This window comes from Alosa alosa, chromosome 14, assembly GCF_017589495.1.
Source record: "Alosa alosa isolate M-15738 ecotype Scorff River chromosome 14, AALO_Geno_1.1, whole genome shotgun sequence".
NCBI lineage: Eukaryota > Metazoa > Chordata > Actinopteri > Clupeiformes > Clupeidae > Alosa > Alosa alosa.
Window position 1 is genome coordinate 32,454,510 of NC_063202.1, and position 23,085 is coordinate 32,477,594.

General features: G+C 39.8%; 1 protein-coding gene across 1 annotated transcript in view; it reads left to right on the forward strand.

Moving 5' to 3' along the window:
* vrk3 (VRK serine/threonine kinase 3) overlaps nt 1–23,085 on the forward strand; it is a 67,683-nt gene that overhangs the window by 36,631 nt on the left and 7,967 nt on the right. The window contains exons 7-14 of the mRNA XM_048262834.1: nt 2,951–3,006; nt 4,891–4,957; nt 5,110–5,191; nt 5,317–5,419; nt 8,132–8,224; nt 9,203–9,335; nt 9,460–9,580; nt 16,054–16,112. Of these exons, the coding sequence (XP_048118791.1) occupies nt 2,951–3,006; nt 4,891–4,957; nt 5,110–5,191; nt 5,317–5,419; nt 8,132–8,224; nt 9,203–9,335; nt 9,460–9,580; nt 16,054–16,112 (714 nt within the window). The remainder of the gene's footprint in view (nt 1–2,950; nt 3,007–4,890; nt 4,958–5,109; nt 5,192–5,316; nt 5,420–8,131; nt 8,225–9,202; nt 9,336–9,459; nt 9,581–16,053; nt 16,113–23,085) is intronic.

Here is a 23,085-nt window from a genome sequence, read left to right on the forward strand (position 1 = left end):
TATGACAAGCGTGATCTCAAGGGTTGCATCCATTACAAACAAACATGCAATGTGAAAGTCTGGGATTGGGAAGATAAAAATAAACCGCTAATGAAGTAAACTTGTGACCATCAAAAATGTAAATCATCTGACTATCTAGGCTATATATTTATTTTTATATTTGGCCTGTTATTAAATCATGTATTGAAACAATTTAATCACAGCTCAGCTTTAAGAAAACTCAAATAGCCTAGATGCATGCTTAGCATTTTGTGATCATTAAGGCTACTTTCACAAATTCTTAGTCAGTTGTACTCTGATTTACCAATATCTAGGCGATATTTGTAACATTTATTTTGTATTTGGCCCGTTATGAAATCATGTGGAACAATTTAAACACATTGTAAAAACTTAAAGCCCAAATTTGGAGACATCCATGTATGTCGAACTTTACTGCAAAATTCAAAACTGGATTACTCTGGAACGGCTAAATGTACAGGGGACTGCTTTACACCTTGTGTTCGGTAAGGTCTCCTGTTTATTCTGATATATGGTTTGTCATGTGTTAAAAGAAGGGTTAAGAAGTATTCCACCGAGATGAATGGGTAGGGAGATCATGGGGACTTAAAACCTTCAGTAGAATGTATGATTAAATTGAATTATATTATTTACTTTTCTCATGAACCGCTCAACACAGCAATTATCGGCTAACATTGTTTAAAATCTGAGAAAAAGCTCTTTCATGTGATATTTGTGATGTCTGTGTGATGAATAGGCTACTTTGCGCAGTAGTTCAACTGAGAATGGGTGAATTTGGACGCTAATTTCTTTCTTTTAGCTGTCTTTCTCCACCGCGTAAAAAGACTAAATAAATTTGGCGCTAGAATGCTAAGATTATTTTGACAGGCCACAGGCTAAATAAAATTGCTATTAGTAAGACATAAAAGCAGAATATTGAAAGAAGGGGGCACCAAGGCCACCGTGGCCTGTAAACCTCTGATTTTCAAAGGGGCCTCACGGCCAACATAAAGGCTCTGACGCCATGGCCATCGTGGCCGCCGTGGAAATTCCCTACCCTGCTTGTGACCATCAAAAATCGTTTATCGCCTGTAACCCGCGGATAACAGGGGCGTAACAGGAAGGCATTTGGCTAAGCAAACGAGGTTAATATGCTCTATACTTTGTCCAAATGATGTCTGTCTATCATCGTTGCACTCGGAGAAAACCAGAATGTTTAATTTGTCCTGGATTTCTTCACGGCTGCAAACGGGATTCACTCAGAAAGTTAACCAAATATTTCTTTATTAGGGCAGGGCAGGCATATTTCTGGCTATTAAATTATTTCTAAACCAGTCTGCTAAAGTCTGTAGTGAAGTCTGTGTAGGGTTTTCCAGGCTCCATTTCTTTTTATGAGACACCCTGCTCACTTGAGCCATCTACCGGTTGTTTGGGTTGTTGCAGCGTCTCACTGGGAAAATACAAATTAAAGTCGCGTGATCCCACGCGCGGACCGTGAGTGAAGCTGGCCAAGTCGAAGCACTGCCCACTGTAGGGCTGTCACTTTACGTTCGAAAATCGATTGCACAATCGATTGGACCAACCAACACAAGTTTTGAAAACTAAAATAGGGGATCGATTTTAACCAAATATGTACACTATTCATTTTAAACAAATTAAACAAATAAAAAAGATAGATGTAGCAAAACCATAGACTGAACAAAACTCACAAACAAGCAGAAAAAGGAAATAAAGAATTTCCGAAAGTGCAGTAGGTGTTGCGAAAGCTAAAAAGAAAATTCCCACCAATTTTACGCACCGGAAACAGCCGGTTTCAGCAGTTTCAATCGGCTGCTGTTTTGCCAAAAAATGGAGGACAACGGCGATCAACCTGTGCGACATGAGAGAGACGAGTGATAACCCCTAATACCTTGAGGAGTTCGATATGAAAGCACTTAGAGTTTTGGACTGTAGATCAAACTACTGTATGGAGTAATCGTAAACACAGCCATGTTGAAGCCAGCTGTAATGTTTTTCATTGATGTTATGGCAGTCCACTCTGCTTATTTTCTTTTTTGAGAATGTTGGACTCCTGTTTGTCATTTTGCACGAAACTTTACGCCAATAAATCATCAGAAATATTGCTGACTTGTGCGTCTCAAGCGACCTCTTTACGTTCGTCTTAATGCCTGTTAGACTGTCTGTGGATTGGCCTATATTTGGCGTTGAAAATGGAAACGTCTTTAGATATGGAAAATCGATTTTACAATCGATTCAATAAACACTTCTGTCTCAGAAATCGAACAGGATTTTTTCACAAAAGTGTCAGCCCTAGTTCCAGTGCTAGTTAGCTAATACAACTGTCCTAAATATTTTGTAAGTGGATGAGTCCAGTTTGTCTACCACCATAAGCAGACTTGAGTCTAATGTGAAGCCGTCCTGGAGAATTTGTATACATTGTTTTTTGGTAATGTTATATTATCTTGTTCCCAGATTTAATGTGGCACAGCTTTTTTGTGTAAGCTGGCAAGAGCAGCCACCTTTTCTTCCTTTAACAGCTTAATATTTCGGTTCAACAACTTGTAAAAATGTATCTTGCTTCCATAATTTGGTGGTTATGCATAATGTCACACCACAGCTTTTAGCTTATTTTTTTATTTTGTTATATGTCACAAATGCACCTTCTTTCAATACAAAGTCAATGGAGACAGAGTGGCTGTTTTCCACTACAGCATGGGTGTGGCCTAAAGGCACTTGCATGTCACCTTTAATTATAAATGTTTGATGTAGATTCACATGATATGTCCATTTTTGTGAACTTTTAGGCTGAGAGCTCATATGTGCACAGTATAGCATGGTGTATACATAGTGTTTAGAGGGTGTTACTTATGCTGATAAGAAACAATCAGCCACTCTGAGCTTGTTTATATTGTCTATGTGTAAAAGAAAACTGAACTATAATTTCATTTTACAGTGATGTTGAATGGATCAGTCCCTAGCTGCCTTGATCTGAACTACATTCTGAGACTGGTAAGTCAATCAGTATAGTAACATCAGTACATTTGTAAGTACTGATGATACACATACAGTGGGTCCCATTTAGAAGTGGCCACTTAATTTGCGCTTTCCGTGATTCACGCAGCTGTGTGAAATGTATTACAACTTTTCGCCATGAGGTGGCAGCTTAAGTCTGCTGTAGCTTTGCCGGTAAATAGGGCAGCGGACTGCATTCAGATGCGTTGCAAGCGGCAGTGTGATTGATACTGTAAGCCAGTGGTTCTTAAACTTTTTGTCTGGCGACCCCACAAAAAAGTATGGCGAGGTCTGGCAACCCCACTTTCCCGAAACCCATTCTGTCCTTACTCAAATACCCCCCCTCAAACGTTAACAACTAAATCAAGCAAAAACTAGAAAGCAAAGTCATTTGTTTTATTTACTCCATATGAAGAAGAACCGAGAAAACCAAACAATCACGATTAAACAAGTGTAGGCTGCCGCCATATCAGATCAGAGCGCTATGTGCGTGGCGCGCGCACACACACAAGCACGCACACACACATACACATGCAGCATTAGGCCTACAACGTTACATTAATTACATTTATGGCGATAACAATAACAGTATTTTTTATTTCCCTTTTCTGGTTTACTATCTTTAACAATTTCAATGGGAAGGGTGGGCATGCTTCCGTGAACATAGCAAGTTAATTCTAGGAGGAATGCTGCATACGGCGACACTGAGATTTTCCTCCACGGACTACGCAGGACTACGCTAGCCTGGCCACGCCTACCTAGATTTCCTTTCAGGGAGATATTAGTCTGGAACGCCATAATTCAATACCGTTTCCATCGGTTGGCAGATTACCTGCCCAAACAGTGACGAGAGGGGATGATGCTATAGTTTCAAAATTGAATGTGGCTTTGGAAAACCCTATCTGGGGCCCTATTGTACCCGCTTTGCATATTAGTTCAAATAATAGGCTAGTCCAGATGCATGTAGGTTATACTCTGCTAGTCACAAACAGGTTTTAGAAAGGAAGGTTTCGTCGAATCCCTGTTCCATGCAAAATGTATCTCTAGTAAGAATGTTGCAATCTCAATAAGCAGTGGATCTGAGACATTTTTGCATTTTCTTTGTTCTGTATTATGTAACTGACAGAGTGACCCACACGGTCACTATGTTTATACTTAATTATGTTTTTTGGCATGTTTTTTCATTGTAGGTGGTATGTTCCTTTGGCAGAGTGCACAGATTTTGTTACTGTTATTTTTCTGCCAGAGATAGTGTTATGATTTCAACTGCAGGTTCTTTGATTTAGTTTGTGTATTTGCGCTGGAGGCGCAAGAAGGGGCGTGTGCCCCTGGGTACCCAAATTGGCTGATTAGCCTAATAAGTAGTAGGCCTGTTTTTTCAATTAGGGAGGTCACCTGATCACTTTTTATCCCTGTGGAGGGAAAAGGTGAGTTCTCTAGAATTTCACATGTTGTGCGTACCTGACACTGCTGTGAGTGGTTAGGATGATTGTGCGGCTTATTATAGTCCAATGTGTGACTCCGCTTCTTTTTTTGTATTTTGTCTAGTCTATGTATCTTTGTTTTTTTGCAATTAATAGTGGTTACTTGTCACGGGTGTTTTCGGATTATATCCGCCGATTCAATAAACCTAGTTTACACTTAAACCTGTCAGCTTCTCCTGGACCACGAGGCTACATTATCACAGTAACATATTTGAGTGTGTAGACTACACAATACAGAAATATAAAAGGGTGGCCACCAAATTCACAGTCTAATGAAGGTCTGTCTTTGCATTGTTATTTATTCATTATTATATGAAACAGCCCCCAGAAATAAAGTGCATCAGGGGCATATTGTTAATATCAACCAACCAACATATGTTCCTCCTTTGCTTTCCAGGCAGCCAAAGACGGACAAATCTTCACTGAACAGAACTTTCTACAGAGAGCAGCCAAAACAGTCACAGGTCTGTCCCCAAACCCCACCCACACATTCATAGATTCAATTGTGCATAATAATTGGAATTGGTGAGACTAACAAAAATATTTATGTTGAAATAATTGAACTGAAATGAACTAATTGGCTGTGAGTGAAATGTGTCTATGTATTTTGTTTTAGTCGAAAAATGGGTAAAGCGCATGAAGTTGGACTACATAGGCATGCCCACTTGTTTGGGGTTTGGTCTCCATGAGAATTATAGGTCAGCAGTATTTCTTAATTCATTTACAATTGCATTGTTTTCATTACAAATGAAAAAGTCAAGAAATGATTAAATTCAGACATTGCTGGATAGGTTTTTACATTTGTGTTGACCTATGTTTTTAGATTTTTGGTGTTTGAAGACATGGGACAGAATCTTCACTCAATAATACAAAGTGAGACCAAACCTTTGTCACAGAAAGTAGTCCTCATGCTTGCCTGTCGAATAGTAAGTATGATGAATGGGTAATATGTCAGAAGATATAGCTCAGTTTTGGGTCTTTTAAGAGGGTTGGCATATCTGTTCAACATGTACTTAGTTTATTAAGTAGGGATGGGCATTCGATTAAATTTTCTTAGTCGATCGTCGGGAGAATTAACGATCAACTATCGATTAATTTATTTAACTTTTTATAAATGTAAAAATGCAATGAAAATACAAAAACGACAAACGATTTTTTTTCAGGGGTTAAAAATCTGAGCATCAACGGCAATGTAGGCTAGGTAATAAACATTTAAAATACTGACATGTCTGACAACCAAGCCGGATGTAGCCTAAGTTAGAATTTTTACATACAAAGTATCCTTTAGGCTACTCTAGGCGGGCCCTGCTCCAGTTATGTAGTAGCCTAGGCTACCATGGCGAATAGAAAAGCAGAGCAGATGCCCCAGAAAAGGTCAGCCTAACGTTTAAACATGAGTGGCTAGATAAAATACTCCAATCTGACACAAAAGATGGTCCAGGTAGGAAAAAACTTTCAGACATATTTACAAAAGGAGTGGTGTGATCTGCCAATTCTGCTCGGAGGCAAAAGCGAAAGGAGAGTTCGCTCGTGGGAAAACTTGGTCTGAGTGGAAGCTTGATTACCTAAAGCGTTATCTGACACACAGAAAGTCCATGTAGACGCATTGAAAACATTACAACTTAGACATGGGAACTCTATCGATCAAATCCTCCCCAAAACTAATAAATCCCGAGAGAGACGAATTCAGAGAGCACGATCCGACCCTGAACAAATAAAATTATTTATAGACAATGTGATGGTGGCAATTAACACCAACATGTCCATGTTATCAGTTCAGGATACACGATCATATGGCACGATGCTTGTGCTTTACATTACGTTTCGGAAGCAAACTTTCAGTTACAAGACAGTTTTTTTTCTGGAATCATTCAGCTTTCAGGATGCCCTGCATAAAACATCCTTGATGCCATTACCAAGTTCTACGCAGACCATGGTAAACATACCAAAACAAAATGGTATGTTTACTTCAGATGGTGCTTAAAGGCTGTATTAGCGATTGCGGCTGAACGTCACATCTGTTGATGTTCAAACAAAACAGAGAGCTAGCTCGCTACTCCCTTCCCCTCCCTCCCGTGCAATTGAAACTCTCCTAAACGCGCATCTCTTCGGTTATTGGTTGGAACACTTTATTTTGCCTTTGAGTGGTTGCCAACACTTGTTGGTAGCAATTGTTTTTGTGTACAGATCTCGGAGCCTAGGCTGACTACAGAGACGCGTTTTTTTGACAGCCTGCTTATGGCAGACAGCTAGCAGATCGTTAGGAAAGATTGAAATCGCTGAAATCGCTGATACAACCTTTAATGTTGGGCAGACTTAAAGGAGTGGCTGCTTTACTGAAGCGTCAGGTACCGCACCTGACAAGACGAGCCTCATAGCCAGATAGGCCTATCTCCCTCAATGAAATTCAAATGACATGTTTTGTAGCCTAGTTTGTTGCAAACCACTCCAGTTATAAAATTGTTTAGGCTACCTTTAGGAAAAATGACACCATGTCAATTTAATAGTCAATTTAATAAGCACTGCATTAGCATTTTTCTTTCACTGAAGTTCCACTTAAATGTTGTACCTGCTGAGAAATGACTAAACACCTTGGATACTTATATAATGATATATATATAGTATATACAGTCATAACCAGTGAACCAGTCATTACCTCTCTAAACCTTATTGAAGTTCAACCAAAGATCCTTTAAGTTCAACTAAACTGACTGGTAAAACACCATCATTAAAATGTTCCACGTTCCAACCATTATAAAGGATATTGAATAAATATCAACCTTTTTTAGACATATTGATGCAATTGCGATACATTGGAGTCTATGGCAGCCCATAGAACGCCTGGCTAAAAAGTGCAGATTTTTTGGCAGAAAGTTTCGGGACACTCCACTGACCACTCACGCTCATTTACGGATCTCTAAACCCAGCCGTCTAGCGCCACCAACGGGTCGAAATTTGGCCGAAAATAGAACCGCTGGGTCTAAAGTTATGAAATTCGGCGCACTGATTCAGAACCGTCCCATGATCACTCTCACCAATTTACAGAACTCTATGCCCAACACTCTAACGCCACCAATGGGTCGAACCTGGATTGCATTCACGCATGTGACCATTGAACGGTGGGTCCGATTTTCACAAATCAGGCACTGTTGTAATCCCTGGACCGACCTGAGTTCAATGACTCCTATTACGTCACTTTCACGGCAACTCTTCGATGTATGAAGTCCAAACTTGGTACTGGGATATATTAGCTGATTGTGAGGACATGCAAGGAAAGTGGTCTCATTTGGCCTCTAGGGGTGCTGTAATAAAGAAAGTGAGCTCACATCTCAGCAACACTTTGGTGTATGAAGTCCAAACTTGGTAGAGGGTCATGGTAGCTGATTGTGAGAACGCACAAGGACATTGGTGTAATTTGGCCTCTTGCTGTGAGTGCTTGCTCATGCCATGGCAATGCCATTTCTTGCTATAGCGCTCTGCTAGGCCCCCGCATTGCTGCTTGCAGCTATATTATTGTTTTGTATTTGTATGTTGCTTTGGACAAAAGCGTCTGCCAAATCCCATAACCATAACCATGAAATGGATTATTTATTTTTTGTGTCTCAGTTACAAATCTTATGTCTGTGTGTTTGTTCCAGCTGGATGTACTAGAGTTTGTCCATGTGAATGAGTACACACATGCCGACTTACATGCTGAAAACATCTACATCAACTCGGGCAGTCACCCGAAGGTATTTCCTAAAACACACTATTTAAACTATCCAACTATTAAACTGTTCAGCCATTCCAACTGTCAGTTGTCATGACCTATGACTCCTGCCAACTGCTTCCTCTTCCCACAACTGTTCAACTGCACCTGCATCAACTGCTTTCTGCTCAACTAGGCCAACTCTCTGTGTCTCTCCATTCTACAAGGATATAAGGCACATTCCATCCAAATTTCTGTCCATCCATCTTCTTCAAACCATTTACTCATTCACCCATTAAACTATCTATCACCATCCATTAAACAGTCTGTCTATCAACATCCATTACACTATCTACATTAAACTTTTAAACTATTTACTCTGTCTCAGGTTCTCTGGCTCTCTTAAGACTACAGATCATTTTCAACTGTTTCCTCTGCCCACTCCCAACTGTTTCAAGTCCTCACTACTATAATTCACTATTAAATAATTTAACAATTTAAACTTCTCAACTATTAAACTGTTCACCCATTCCAACTGTCAGCTATCATCAACTATGCCTCCAGCCAACTATATTAAACCACCACTTACAGTACCTAGCAACCAACATAGCAACCATTGAAATAAAGCATCTATGTCAGTTTCCATAGCAACCAACATGATTACCCTAGCAACCATCACATAAACAGCTTTATTTAGCATTGCAACAACCATGTCTACCTAAGCAAAACCATTGTAACTATCTCTACATTATCTGTTTTAACGCTGTATATTTTACATCATATGTTTTGCATTTTCATACACTGGTAATTCCTAGGAATTACATTTTCTAGTTTTCTCTTCTGATCTGCTGTCTTTTTTCTTGTCTCTGTCCTGTCTTTTCTTTTTTATTTCCTGTATTGGAACCTTTGCTCAAAGGTTCTTAGTCTTCATAATTCATGCAGTTAAATAGTATGTACATTTTTACATGACTGACTTGAAGAGAATGGATATAGACTTCTGAGAATGAATATTACTGTGCAGGTGACTTTGTCTGGCTTTGGTCGAGCATTCCGGTTTTGTCCGGGTGGGAAACATGTTGAATATCGGGAAGGTAGCAGAGCACCGCACCTCGGCCACCATGATTTCATCAGCCTTGATGTCCACCTTGGTGCAGGTGAGTTGTCCATCTACCTAGTTAGTAGTGCAGTGTATCCAAGTGAAAACTGAGACTTTAAATAATATCCATTTTAACTCTTTGCGTAAAGTGTATGTGTATATGTTTCTTGTGTGCATGATAGCGCCATCAAGGCGAAGTGATTTGCAGTCACTTGGTTACTGTCTAATCCACTGGATGACAGGAGCGCTTCCATGGAGTTCCACAACTCACAAGCCCAATGATATTGCTGCAGAGAAACAGAGGTAATGTGAACTGAAAGCACACATATCCAGTCATGTTGACACACACACACACATACAGCCCTGTATCATATGGTGAGATTTTCAAGTGAATATGTGACCATGCAAGGCGAAACAAGTCGTCTTGCGCACAGTGCTATTTTGAGAAAATCCACGATAAACAAACGTACGGGTTAAAATGTCGAATTTCACGTTTTTGCATAATTCGACAGTATACAGTCTACACATTTAATTTTCACTTTCATTTTCACTTACATTTTCAAATTTCACGGATAAACATACGTTTTGACTGTTAAACCCTGACTTTAGGTGAAGATAAAACACATTAGCAGTCATTCCATTTGTCGACGCCGCTATAAGGTTTTACGGTAGAGCTAAAATGTAGCCTACTCATTAGGCTACTCGATACTCAATGTGTAAGCTCTCTATCGTTCTTGGCAGATGTAACCGAATATAAGGTTTTACGGTAGAGCTAAAATGTAGCCTACTCATTAGGCTACTCGATACTCAATGACGCTAGCATACTACTGTAAAACTAAATGTGCACAGTCATGAGGAAAACCCACAGACAGAGGTTATATTAAATGCCAAGGACAGCATTTATTTGGCATTTATTTGACAAAACACGTAAATACCTGTCAAGGTAATCCCACATACACATGACATAAAAATAACACCCGGGTGTAAAACACATTCACAGACAGTCTGGGGTACCCATTCGTTGGCGCGCGTGTTGGAGCTCGTAACAAATGAAAGGTTCTCCTATTCACATAGCCGTTGATGGTGGACAGTAAGCCAGGTAGCGTAGAAGGAAAGGCTAGCACTAGCCTACCCAAATCGCTGCTTCCTCAAACACAAACACCTCCAACAGAGGCACCGGTCTGAACGCTGTCCCTCCCCGTCGTCTTCCCTTCAATCCGGTTTACTTTACTGAAGTCAGGTTCACATTCAAGTTCCTCCTTCGCGATGGTGGGCGATCCATGTAGTAGCAGTGTAAAACGTTAGCTTCTAGCTAGCGGAGAATCTGAACATTCATAGCTAACGTTAGCTGCTAAACTTAACTCCCAAGTAAAATAAAACCCTATCCTCTTTAAAAAGAGCAATATGTCCAAAAACACGTCAAAGTAACTTCATAGAAATTTCGGAGACCTATATATACAATATTTACACTTTCATTACTATCCAAATCCTTTCTACATATCTAAACTAATTAGCACCTTCTTAAATCACGTCTCCTCAGAACTCCAGGCTCTAACGTCTCCCCAAGGTCTCTAGCTCGTGACCCCATCAACAAGATATCAGTCGTCAAAATAAAAGTCCCTATTGAATCATTTGTGACAGTGTTAATGTATCATAGACAGCATATAAAAGGGAATCACTGGTAAGTATTACATATTAAATATCTATTCTTAATGTATCTAATGTATATATTATATCTTAACACTGTATTAACTGTAACACTGCAAGTAAAACCACAGGGGTGCTACATGAATGTGAAAGACTTGCCTTTCAGGGCATGAACGGTCAAAAGCACAAACTTTTGACGGACCAGAAGTTTTCCATTGACGTAGCAGTAGCACATTTTTAAAGTGGGCCTATAGCCTACACAATCTGTGTACTGTACATAGAACTTCTTCTCCCCTTACTTCCCCCGAAATACATTAATTATATTCTATAGTGACACCTTATGACCGTCCCAGGTATTAACTAGGGGGCAGAAAAAGACACTCACTCGGTTGATAAAACTGGACATAGTCAGTCATCCGCTTCAAAGTCACACTACCGTAAGGCTAATAATAGCTGTGCCCTCACACTATCGCACGTGACAATTTACTTAAAAAGGTGATTTTCTCCTCTTCTGGCGTATCGTGACAGGAGAACCATGCCAACTTTGGATGCGGTTATCTTAGCGATACATTTTGCAATACCCTCGATATACATATCGTTGGAAAGCTTAGTCAATGGCCGTTCATGTGAGCACATTGACTTAATTTTGTCAATTTGACCAAAACGACTGGTTTCGCCTTGCAGGGTCACATATTAGTTGAATCCTGACAGCAAGGGCCAAAATAAGCAGTGTGGTGCTCAATAATAAGAGTACTGATTAATTTGGGAACTGCAGTAAAGGAAATTTTTTAATGATTCAGATACAAGACCACTGTAAAATCCATGGTTTATTCACACATTTGACTGCAGTTTTAATTCCAGATTCAGTTGAACTCTATATTTAAATGTACAATCTATAAATGTAATCAAACACTCTTTGTCAAATTCAGGTAATTGTTCCTCCCAGTTTTCTAGCTATGGAGCTAAATTTGTCTCAATAATATTTGATATGTGCAGAGGGGGATCCACAAATATTTCTTGATTTGCATGCGTGTTTTGATATCTACAAATAAAAAAATCATATTTGTAACTCGTATATTGATTTTTACAAATATAGATGTGCATTTGTAAATAAAATGGCATTTGTAAAATTCATTTGTGAAATGTGATTCTACATTTGTGGATCACCAGCACACGCATTCTTCGCTTTCCAAAGTTACGTGTTTTTGAGACGTTCTTCACATGAAAGTTGCACAAATTCACACGTAAATAGGCCTAATTTAATTCACCAGCACACAGAAATTGCAATCAAGTAGTTGGGGACATCCACAAATATTTCTTGATTTGCATTGGTGTTTTGATATCCACAAATAAAAAAAATCATATTTGTAACTTGTAAATTGGCTTTCACAATTGTAGATAATAGGTAGGTAAATGAAATGGCATTTGTAAAACTGAAAATTGCCTTTGTGAAATCTAATTTTGTGGATGTTGCGATTTCTGTGTGCTGGGGAATTAAATTAGGCCTATTTACGTGTGGATTTGTGCGAGTTTCATGCGAAGGACGTCTCAAAAACACATAACTTTGGAAAGCAAAGAATGCATGTGCTGGTGATCCACAAATGCAGAATCACATTTCATAAATGAAATTTTCGGTTTTACAAATGCCATGTTATTTACAAATGCACATCTATATTTGTAAAATTCAATATACGAGTTACAAATATGATTTTTTTTTATTTGTAGATCAAAACACACATGCAAATCAAGAAATAGTTGTGGATTCCCCTCTGCGCATATACAAATATTATTGAGACAAATTTAGCTCCATATCTAGCTCTCTATTCTGTATGTGTGCAAGTTCTGGCCCTGTAGATAGGAAACAAAGACAAATATTGAACTGTTTTATCCAATCAACACATTGCTTCACAGGGTGTTTGCCCTTTGCCAAAAGAAACATTCCAAAAAAAAATTCATGCCGATCAACTGTTTTGTAAAATAAGTGGATATTTTTGTTGGGATTTTGACCTGATCATTGCTCATTGCCAGGTTTTTCGTGTGTGTATATGACTATGACTAGGGTCAGAATCTGATGCATTGGTCATTGGTGATTCATCAGTCACACCTCTGCCCCAGAATCTGTCAGAAAGTAGTAGTTACTTATCATATTATCCTCTCCAAATAAATTATTTATTCAGGGTAAATAAATGAAAGAAGCATCTGTTAATAATGTAATGTTAATAACAATGGTAGATTGGGCTGTAACGATATGCGATTTGAAACCGAAATCGCGACATTCATATCCACGATCCAGTGTCACGGTGTGAAAAGGCAGAACCGTGACACACCCTTTCTAGTGTTTCACACAGTGCTTTGCAGCTTACACGGCCGCATAAGCAAGGGCACGGGAAGGGGGGCGCTGAGGGTGCTGCAGCACCCCCTGCTGGCAGGAGATAGATTTTTAAAATTTGTTATAAATATTTTTAAGTAATTACTAATTCGCTGTCTGTCATTATTTATATTTGTGTATGTGAAATTATGAGTCAAATAGCAAAAAGGGTTATGGATTGGTTGGAATATAGGCTACTAAAAATTAACAGTTATAGAGATCAACGTGAACGTGAGTCAGTTACTGTAAGAACCGTAGCGTGGTTTCAGCTATGTGATAGCCAGAGAATGTCTAATCTGTAAACGGGCTCTGGTGATAGCGATCAAGTGTGTAGGCCTACGATTGATATAGGCCTACATATTCTATGCGATTTATAGGGATGTCCCGATCCAGCTTTTTGCACTTCCGATCCAATACCGATATTGTAGCTTTTAGCATCGACCGATACCGATACCGGCCGATCCAAGCATGTATTAAAGATTAAAGATATTTACTTATTTTGTTGTTATACTCATGTTGAAAAGGGTTTTACTCTTAAGAACAACTAGCCAACTTAATTAGGTTAGTTTGAATAATCCACAGTGGTTGGTAATGAGAAGCTGACCTGTTTATTCTTAACAGGGTTAAATAAACACAAAATAATAAATAGTCAATTAACCACACAAACTGAATTGGCATCAGTGCTCTGCTCTTGAACAACAAGAGTGTAAACCAAGGTTTAAAAAAGCCATCAGTGTAAACAATATTGTAAACAATATAAATATATATATAAAAGCAACACACACAAAACCTGAGTAGAAAATAGTCAAATTACCACACACACACTGAATTGGCTATAACAACCCAAAAAACTGTCACGCCTTCTACAGTATTGCTATCTCCTCCACACTTTACTGCTCTATCTCCATACTCCCTTCAATTTCTACTGTTTGCCCCGGCTGCAGTCTGAGCATGATGGGGAGATTCTTCTTCACAAAGGTGATCATTTCAACATGCTCAGGTGTCAGCCTGCTCCTGTGCTCATCAGTGATAAGTGAGACTGCGCTAAAAAGCCTCTCACTGTTAAAAGCGAAACTGATGCCACAACTGGTCTGGGTTTGCTGAAGTAACCTAGGCTACAGGCTGCATTTATTACAGAAAATCAAGCAACATAGCACGTAATGTAGGCCTATCTACACTATTTAGAGACAGGAGCTTAAGTTTACCGCTACAACAGCTGTCACTAATTCACATCGTCGTAGGCTGCGCCGATGCACAGACTAAACGGTAAAAAAGTTATGATAGCCTACTGGAAGCTTCTACCCTTTTGGATGTGTAGAGTTGTAGGCCTAGGTGCACTTAGTTGTTAGCGATTGACCAGGTTGCTTTTTGAAATGAAATGCGTTTTTTAGGCTAGCCTATTGTAAAAATAGGGAAATTAAAGTGCGTGCTGTGCCTATACATTACACAAACAATCTTAAATCGTGAAGATAACATTCGTTAGACAGGCAAAGCTGTCAGAAGCAACATGCATAAGAGCCTTAATAGTAAGAGGGTCTCGCGGATGGTCGCGGTTAACATTAGGCTACCGGTATATTAATTCAACTGTGACATGAAATGTTTGCTCGATAACTTTACATTTTTAGTGGGACATGCACAGACAAGTGGGATGCTGGACAGGTCGCTAGGTGTGCTGAAAAACGCTGACCGGATTTGGGGGGAAAAGCTGAAAAAAACTGGAATGGATTACTTACATCGGTGCGCTGGAAAACACGGACCGGAGTTTTGAAAACAAACTGGATCGGGAGTCCGGATCAGGATTTTCCCCTGCAGGCCGATCCCACATTTTTTGCTAATATCGGCGGCCGATCCGATCCAAATATCGGATCGGGACATCCCTAGCGATTTACACGTTCAAAAAAGCATGGATAAGCTGAAAGAAACTTTAATTGTGTTGTACAGTTTTGCAAAATTAATAAATTATAGCTAGTGAAATCATTTCACTAGTCGCAGATAGAAATTATTAGGACACATTCTTGCTGTGGAGACGACACACTTTCGGCTATTCAGGAATTATTTGCGAGATCATTGCGGCCTGATTATTAGCCTATATTTAAACCCAAACATCTCTGGTGTGGTTTTTGACGATCAGAAAAGTAATTTTCCTTAGCTATACTGAAATAGGCTAATGATGTCAAGTGCGCTTCTGTGGGGTTAGGGTGGGTGCAGTGGAGTTGGAGTGCTGTCGTGGAACATTGGAATTTGTTGCTGCCCAGGACGTAGATTGATAGATATATAGATATATAGATATACTTTATTGATCCCTAAAACTTCTCTATCACCTGCACACCGCACTAAAATGATGTATTTAGCAGTCAACATCCGAAACATGTCCAGAAGGGGAGAAATCGTCAGAAGAGTTGTAATAGAAATAGTAGGCCTAGGCTATAGGCCAATCTGCATAAAGTTTGTTGTCATAAATATCAGACACTCAGTATTCTCTCCTTTATATCAGGATATAAAATAATACAGATATATTATATATTATATTGTAATCCTCTGGTGTTTTAAGGTAGGCTATTAAAATGTTATTTAATAAAATGTCTAGCCCCCCTCCAAAAAAAGAAAAATCGAGGTTCGTATCGAACAGTAGGTCAAAAATCGTGATACAAACCAAATCGTGAGGTTGGTGTATCGTTACAGCCCTAATGCTAGATTTCAACTAAAGTGCATGAGCATTCACCAAGGTAAATACACTACGACTCTTTGTGTGTGTCTGTAGGTGCTTAAAAGATTTCTCTCATCTTCTGCATCAGTGTTTTGGAACAGAAAAGGTGCCAGGTGAGTGCTTTTGCTCCCAATACAATGAAAGAATATATTTGCCAGAAACCATCGAAGCATACTTGGAAGTGTGTTTTTGAAAGTTGTATTCCACCTACATGTAAAGATGTGAACTGTGTGTACACAAACAATGTTCTCAATGCTCGAGTTCATGTGTAGAGACCCTGGTGATACTTCAAGCAAAGTTTCACGTTGTGTCGAGCCTTCTTTGGGCCAGATGTACTTACGTTTTTGCACCCACTGCAGGCGTATTTGATTTGCAACGTGCATGTAAAAACATTACGAGGTATGTACAAACAGGCCGCACTGAGGAAAAAGCGCGGACTGCCTGTCACGGGAGGTGAGAGTGGCTATTTGAGCTTTTCCGTGTCATGCATATGCATTCATAGGAGGGTCAGGGGAAAGTGGGAGTATCGCGTAAACACGGGAGAAGTGCTAATAGCGATTGATTAGGTATTCCGCCATATGTATGAAAACAGTGCACGTCTGTTTTGCAGAAAAAAGCTGTTAAAAGCAGGTGTAATCCAAATTGCGGTTAAATGCGTCAAGTAGAGAAACTTTTAGAGACAGTTGAATCAGTTCAGAGCATCGGTTTTCTTCATTGTACTATGTCAAAAGCAGCCTTGACTTTTGTTTGCCTTTCTAATATCGTATTTTCACTTTCACGACATATACCGTATTTTCCGGACTATAAGTCGCTCTGGAGTATAAGTCGCTTTAGTCAAAAAATGCGTCATGAACAGGAAAAAAAACATATATAAGTCGCACTGGACTATAAGTCGCATTTATTTATAAATGTATTTCACAAAATCCAAAACCAAAAACAGAGACTATGTAACTGGACTATTGAGGCCAAAAAGAATAATGTTAATGAAGACGAAGGAGTGAAGGCAGCCAAGAGGAGGGCAGGAAGGTCTAATTGTAAAGCAAAAGATTCACTGAAAGAAAATGCCATGTGGTACACCAACATTTAGCTAAAATGTGGAGAATACAATGCAATCAAGCATTTTGGGCAATGTGGAGTCACAAGCTGGCAGCAGATTAAATGTTCATGAGAGAAAAAAATATGGTTTTAAAAGGACGTGACCGAAGCAAGCCAGGCATAGACCTATAGGCCCGAAGGTAATTGTAAAGCAATTTACAATAGATTCACTGAACAAAAATGCTGATATAGTACATGAAAATTTAGCTAAAAATTTAGAGAATGCAATGCAGTCAAGCATTTTGGGCGATGTGGAGTGACAAGCCGGCAGCAGATTAAATGCCCACGAGAGAGAAAAAGATGCGGTTTTAAGAAGACGTGCACAGACCGGTTTTAATAGGACGTGCAGACCAAAGCTGCAGCAAGCAGGTAATATTTAGAAATGTATTTCACAAAATCCAAGACCAAGAACTAGGGGTCGACCAATTATCGGCCGGGCCGATTATTAGGGCCGATATTTAGCATTTTTATAATAATTGGTATCGTCAAAAAGTCTAGTTGCTCCTTTTTGAAACAGACTGTCAGAAAAGACTAGGCTACAGGCACCCAGGGCCAGCCGTAATTTAATTCGACCTGAAGTAGCCTAAATCGCGGCCTGAGCTGGCTATTAACGTGCCTTTTAGGCTCACCAAAGTGTAGCCTACACATGGACACAAATTGCATGCTTAAATAGCCTAAGAACTATTTTTAAACTGTTTTGTTAAACTGTTCAACCGTAACACTTGCCATCACGCATGCACCTCTTCCTCTCCCTCTCTCGTGCACTCACACCATGGAGGTATTATATATAACTGGAGAGAGTGACTAAGTCCCGCCCTCCATACAAATAAATGGTGGAGGCTAGGCTAGTAAATCCGGCCAATTCATAGTCAACGCCATGTTGAACACTGGGGTTCGGATCCAGCGCCAGTCGGCTCTGACCATGCGCCAAGTTACAAAGCTGGAAATGACGCATGGACCAACGTCGATTTTTATTGGATATTCTGTAAAAAGAGAGTCGTCCTCCAGTAAGAGGGTGGCGATAATGCACATAAAGTCCTTGCCTCATAACAAGAAGAAGAAAAAGTTGCTCGGGAACGCACATGGAGTCCGAGTGGAGTCGCCCTGAAGCGCAGCTTAATTTCATTGGGTAACATAGCGGCTCTAACTAAGAGCGGTCTGCCTGCTGTCCTGCTGCAAATATGCATTCGAACATTACATTAAATATCTGTAGTCGAACTATAAATAAACTATTCGGTTTTTAGTGCCAAATGTAGCGCATTTTTACAGTCTATGATTAGTTTGTTTTTTATTTTATTGTTTGCCATCTCATAGTGGGTGCTCTAAACATATTCTAGCGTTGGCCCATGACCAAATCAAGCCAATAATAGCCAGTAGCCACAATAATGACTGGAGCCAGAGCCCTCAATAGCCACCCTGTTTTGAATATAATATTGAAGATATTCAATATTATTGAAGATAGTATTGAAGATAACGCACAGAACGGTCAGCCTGAGCGGACAATTACGTCCCAACTCGTCTAAAATGTGGTGTCTTTACTTTGAGTTGTACACCGCAGATGGTAAAGTAACGGTTAAAGAGAATGTTGTCTGCGGACTCAGCAAAGAACAGTTTACTTACGATCCACGACATCCAATCTTTGGCGCCACCTGTGGAGTTACCATCCAAATGAGGCAGCGGTGTCAGAGGCACAGTAGACGGCCAGAGCATCGCCAGGCGCCCAACATCGTGATGATTGCATACTCTCCGTAAATCCTAAATTATGTCCAGGGTCTGCTATTTACTTAGGCTGCAAAGCACAGATATTTATTTGAGGTAGGCTTATTCGAGGCAGACCTTTATTTCTTACATTGTACGTTATTATGAGACATGCGTTTTGTTTGGAGTGGCATACCAGGCTATCAAATGCAGACGATTTTCGGTTTTGGTATGGGATTTACTTTTGACTTCTATTATATAGTTAAATGTTGAGACTGATGGGCATTTAAATCTAGAGGGTATTTGATGATTACTGTAAAGTTTTGTGTAGTTGAAAAAGTGTTGGGATTTCCAGCTGTTTATTGCGAGACAAGGCCTTTCCCTCATTCATTGACCTTATTGCATAGTGAAGTAGCCTAAATTTAGTTTTTTTTTTAATTATGCATGGTTTACTTTTTATTAAATTCGTAGGCTGGAATGCCTCGCACCAATAATTGTGTTTAAATGTAGTAGCCTAGTGCTTCAGCCTCTGGCAAGCTCCAAAGGGGGCGGCTATAGGTTGAGAGCAACGTGTTGGAGACCCATAGTGTAACGAGACAAGGTCTTTATTCCGCTGTTGTGTAATTTATTGTTTTTAATCATGTTTAGGCTATGTTTGTTCGGGACAAACAACAACGAAACAAGATCAATACAATTTTTTTTATTTGTTTATTTGTCATATGATGGATAAACAACCATAATATGCACGTCTTCTAATAGGATCCTCAAGAAATACGCACTGAATAACGTTTGACTGTAGCCGCCGGATAGGTACCCGACCACCAACATGTATGCGCATGAGAGCTCGTGCCCAACACGGATTTTCGTGCATGGAGCTGGTTCCAAATGCTCCATGCAGCGCCATATTTGAAAATGGCGTATGCTAACATGCCGAAGCTAATCTGCACGCTCTTGATCCCCTGACTCACACACACGATGGCAAAGCATCCTCTTTGTGACAGGTCCCTTAATAAGCACATAGCCCATTGTGTAGGCCTAGTCTATGAAAATAATTGCCATCACTCAGTTCTTGGATTAATATCATACACAGGATTTACATGTGATGCAAGTTGATAGACAATTGTGTATCAAAAGAAGAAAGAAAAGTTTGCATAATTAAATGCTTTTGCATGAATTTTTTGCAGCATATCGCCTTTACTATCTACCCCCCTTTTTGACAACTGACATATCGGTTTTACATATCGGTTATCGGCCTCCTGTTTTGGTAATAATTGATATCGGTATCGGCCCTGAAAAAACCATATCGGTCGATCCCTACCAAGAACAGACAGATGTAACTGGACACATAGAGGCCAAATAAATATGCGCATTTAAAACTAGGGCCTAAATTTCAGTGCGGGTATTGCGCATAAGTTATTAAGTATTGAGCATAATAATAAAAGTCCCACAACTCCATCATAATGAGAGAAATTCCCACACATGTTACAGCGCTGTCTGATAACGTTAATCCAATAATGGAGCCCTGAAAGCGTGACTATTGACTGGACGGACCAACTCTGACTTCAATTGAACCCCATGCACACACGAGCGCACAGGACCACTTTGCGGGTGCCTCTCTCTCTCCCTCTCACTCACCGCTTAAGTCAAATTATAGCCTAGGTGCTTCAACATCAACCGCGATCGACAGGAAAGAAAAACAAACGTTTAGCGATCAGGAACCGTCAGGAATTTCGCAAACACAGAAGCATGACAGCCTAACACGAGAGAACATGGATGTGTTCTCCATTTGAGGAACGTTATAATCGATTGCGGAAGTGAACAGACAGATACAGACACGGAGCGCATAGTAGGCCTACCTTCACTTTCTAGTGTGTGTAATTATTATGTGAAATATAATTAGTAGCAAAACAGTGATCAAATATTAGCCTACATGGCTAATGTTTTCATGCATGTCTAGATTACGGGTGAGGATTGTTTAGGAGACAGACTAGGCTATCGTAAATCCTCAAATCCTTATGGCGGGAGTCTTTTATTTAGGCTGCGCAAAGCATAGCACCTTTATTTGGGGCATGGCTTGTACTGTTTGATATTGCTAAATATCGGGACTGATGACCACTGAAATCTGTGGGGTATTTGACGGTTCATGTATGAAGTGTCGGGATTTCCATCCGCTTATTGCGAGATAAGGCATCCGCTTTTAATTCTGCATGATTTACTTTTTTATAAAATTCGTAGGCTGATGCCTGGCAGCAAGAATTGTGTTTAAATGTAGGTTACTGCTTCAGCCTCTGGCAAGCTCAGATGGGGGCGGCATGCAACTGGTAGCTTGAGAGCAACGTGTTGGAGACTCGTGGTGTAAGACAATGACTTTTCATTGGCAACAATATTAAACCAACCAACAATATAAAATATTAAGAGCTCTTTTATGAGTTAAATTGAAACAAAATTATTACTGGCCTTTATTTGTCCGAATCTGAGGCCCGGCTATAAATAGAATCCCGGCCATAATTTGATGATTTAGGTGCACATGTGCTTCAGGCATAGCGCTACCACTAATCTCTGACTGAAAGTGCACAGAACTTGTGCATTTGAGAGCGCTCTCTCGCGCTAGACAGTAATGTTTCATGTAGGGTTCATGTCAGTTAATATGAATTAACATTTAAAAACATGTTCAATTATATATTTCTTTCATATATAAGTCGCACCTGACTATAAGTCGCAGGGCCAGCCAAACTAGGAAAAAAAGTGTGTCAAAAAGTTTAGCGATCATACATGATAATAAGATGTCAACAAGCAGCAACATACAGAGTAGGCCTAGTAGTTCTACTAATCTACTTATGATACTTGAACAGTGAATGGATAGACTCTTCAACTGTCCACGGCTGATGTCAAAAAGGCCCTTGCAAATGTGAACCCATGTAAGGCTGCAGGCAGTGGCGGCTTAATATCACCTAAGGCCCCTGGGCTATGGAGGAGGTTTTTGAGGGACTGGCTTTTTTTTAAATTCTGGCTGCTAAACATAACATTTTAATGCAGTTTGGGAAGGACCAAAATACCTTTCACGAAGAGCAAGCAGCTCTGGCTCATGTGACGTGAACATAGGATACCTTATGTATTATCACTTCACTGCCCGACACTACCCTACATAGAGAAATATCTCATGTTAACAATGGAGAAAACATATTATTTGTGCGAATGGGCTAGCACAAACATAGCTTTTGGTGAACGGAGATGCAGATCACTAATTCATTTCTTTGCGCAACAGCCCATGTTCTGCATTCACTCCAGTGAGACAAGTGAAATAACTGTTTTTCAAGCTGTTTCATTGCCAAGTTATTTGCTGTGATATTTACCTGCTATGCCTTATGTTTTCATGGACAGTTGCAGGAATCCACGTCATTCATTATATTGTTGCTTCTAACCGACCCACGTTATCTCCAGAGGTTTTCAGTTTGTCAGTTTCAGCCTCTCCTCTACACCCGTTGAGATTTATTAGGATATTGTTACATTTGTTACACTTCAGAAGATAAGACAAAGGGGGCCTCTGCACTGATGTCATTGTAGCAGTGCGATGTGCTCAGTTATTTGGTAGGCTAGCTCCAGAGTAATGACGCCGCAAATACGGACACGGCCATTTATTTTCATTATTAATTATTATTATTATTATTATTATTATTATTATTATTAGTCAAGTCAAGTGTATTTATATAGCGCATTTCATACACAGAGGGCATTCAATGTGCTTTACATAAACAAGACCAAACAATAATAACAAATAAAAGCATAGAAAGGCAATATGTAAGGGATAATGTATAGAACGCCGGTCATTATTGGGAAAATAAGTCCCGATAGGGCGAACCGGACCCCGACACACGGCAGAGGGGTCTTGTTCCGCCCTGAAGGGACTTATTTTTCCAATAATGACCAGCATTCTATACATTATCCCGCTTATTACACAGCTACTTGCCAAACGAAATAATAAACTCCCCACGATATGTCTTTAGCCTACATAGCCTAGCCTATGTCTTACCGTTCATCGTGGCATTTGCTGAAACAAATAGTTTGCAACAACACACGCTGAACTTGAATCAAACATTCTTTAGAACACAGCTGATCAACCGTTTGCCTTCACTTTTGAATGAAGTTCCAGTCCTTGCGTAGTGATATGAAATACCTGAATTAGAAGCACAAACTCCGTTGCCATTGACAGCGGTCATTATTTTTTTCAGAGGTCCTTTCCTCGGAAATAATGACCGCTAGAACTTTGGGAAATCCCATTCAAGTCAATGGAGC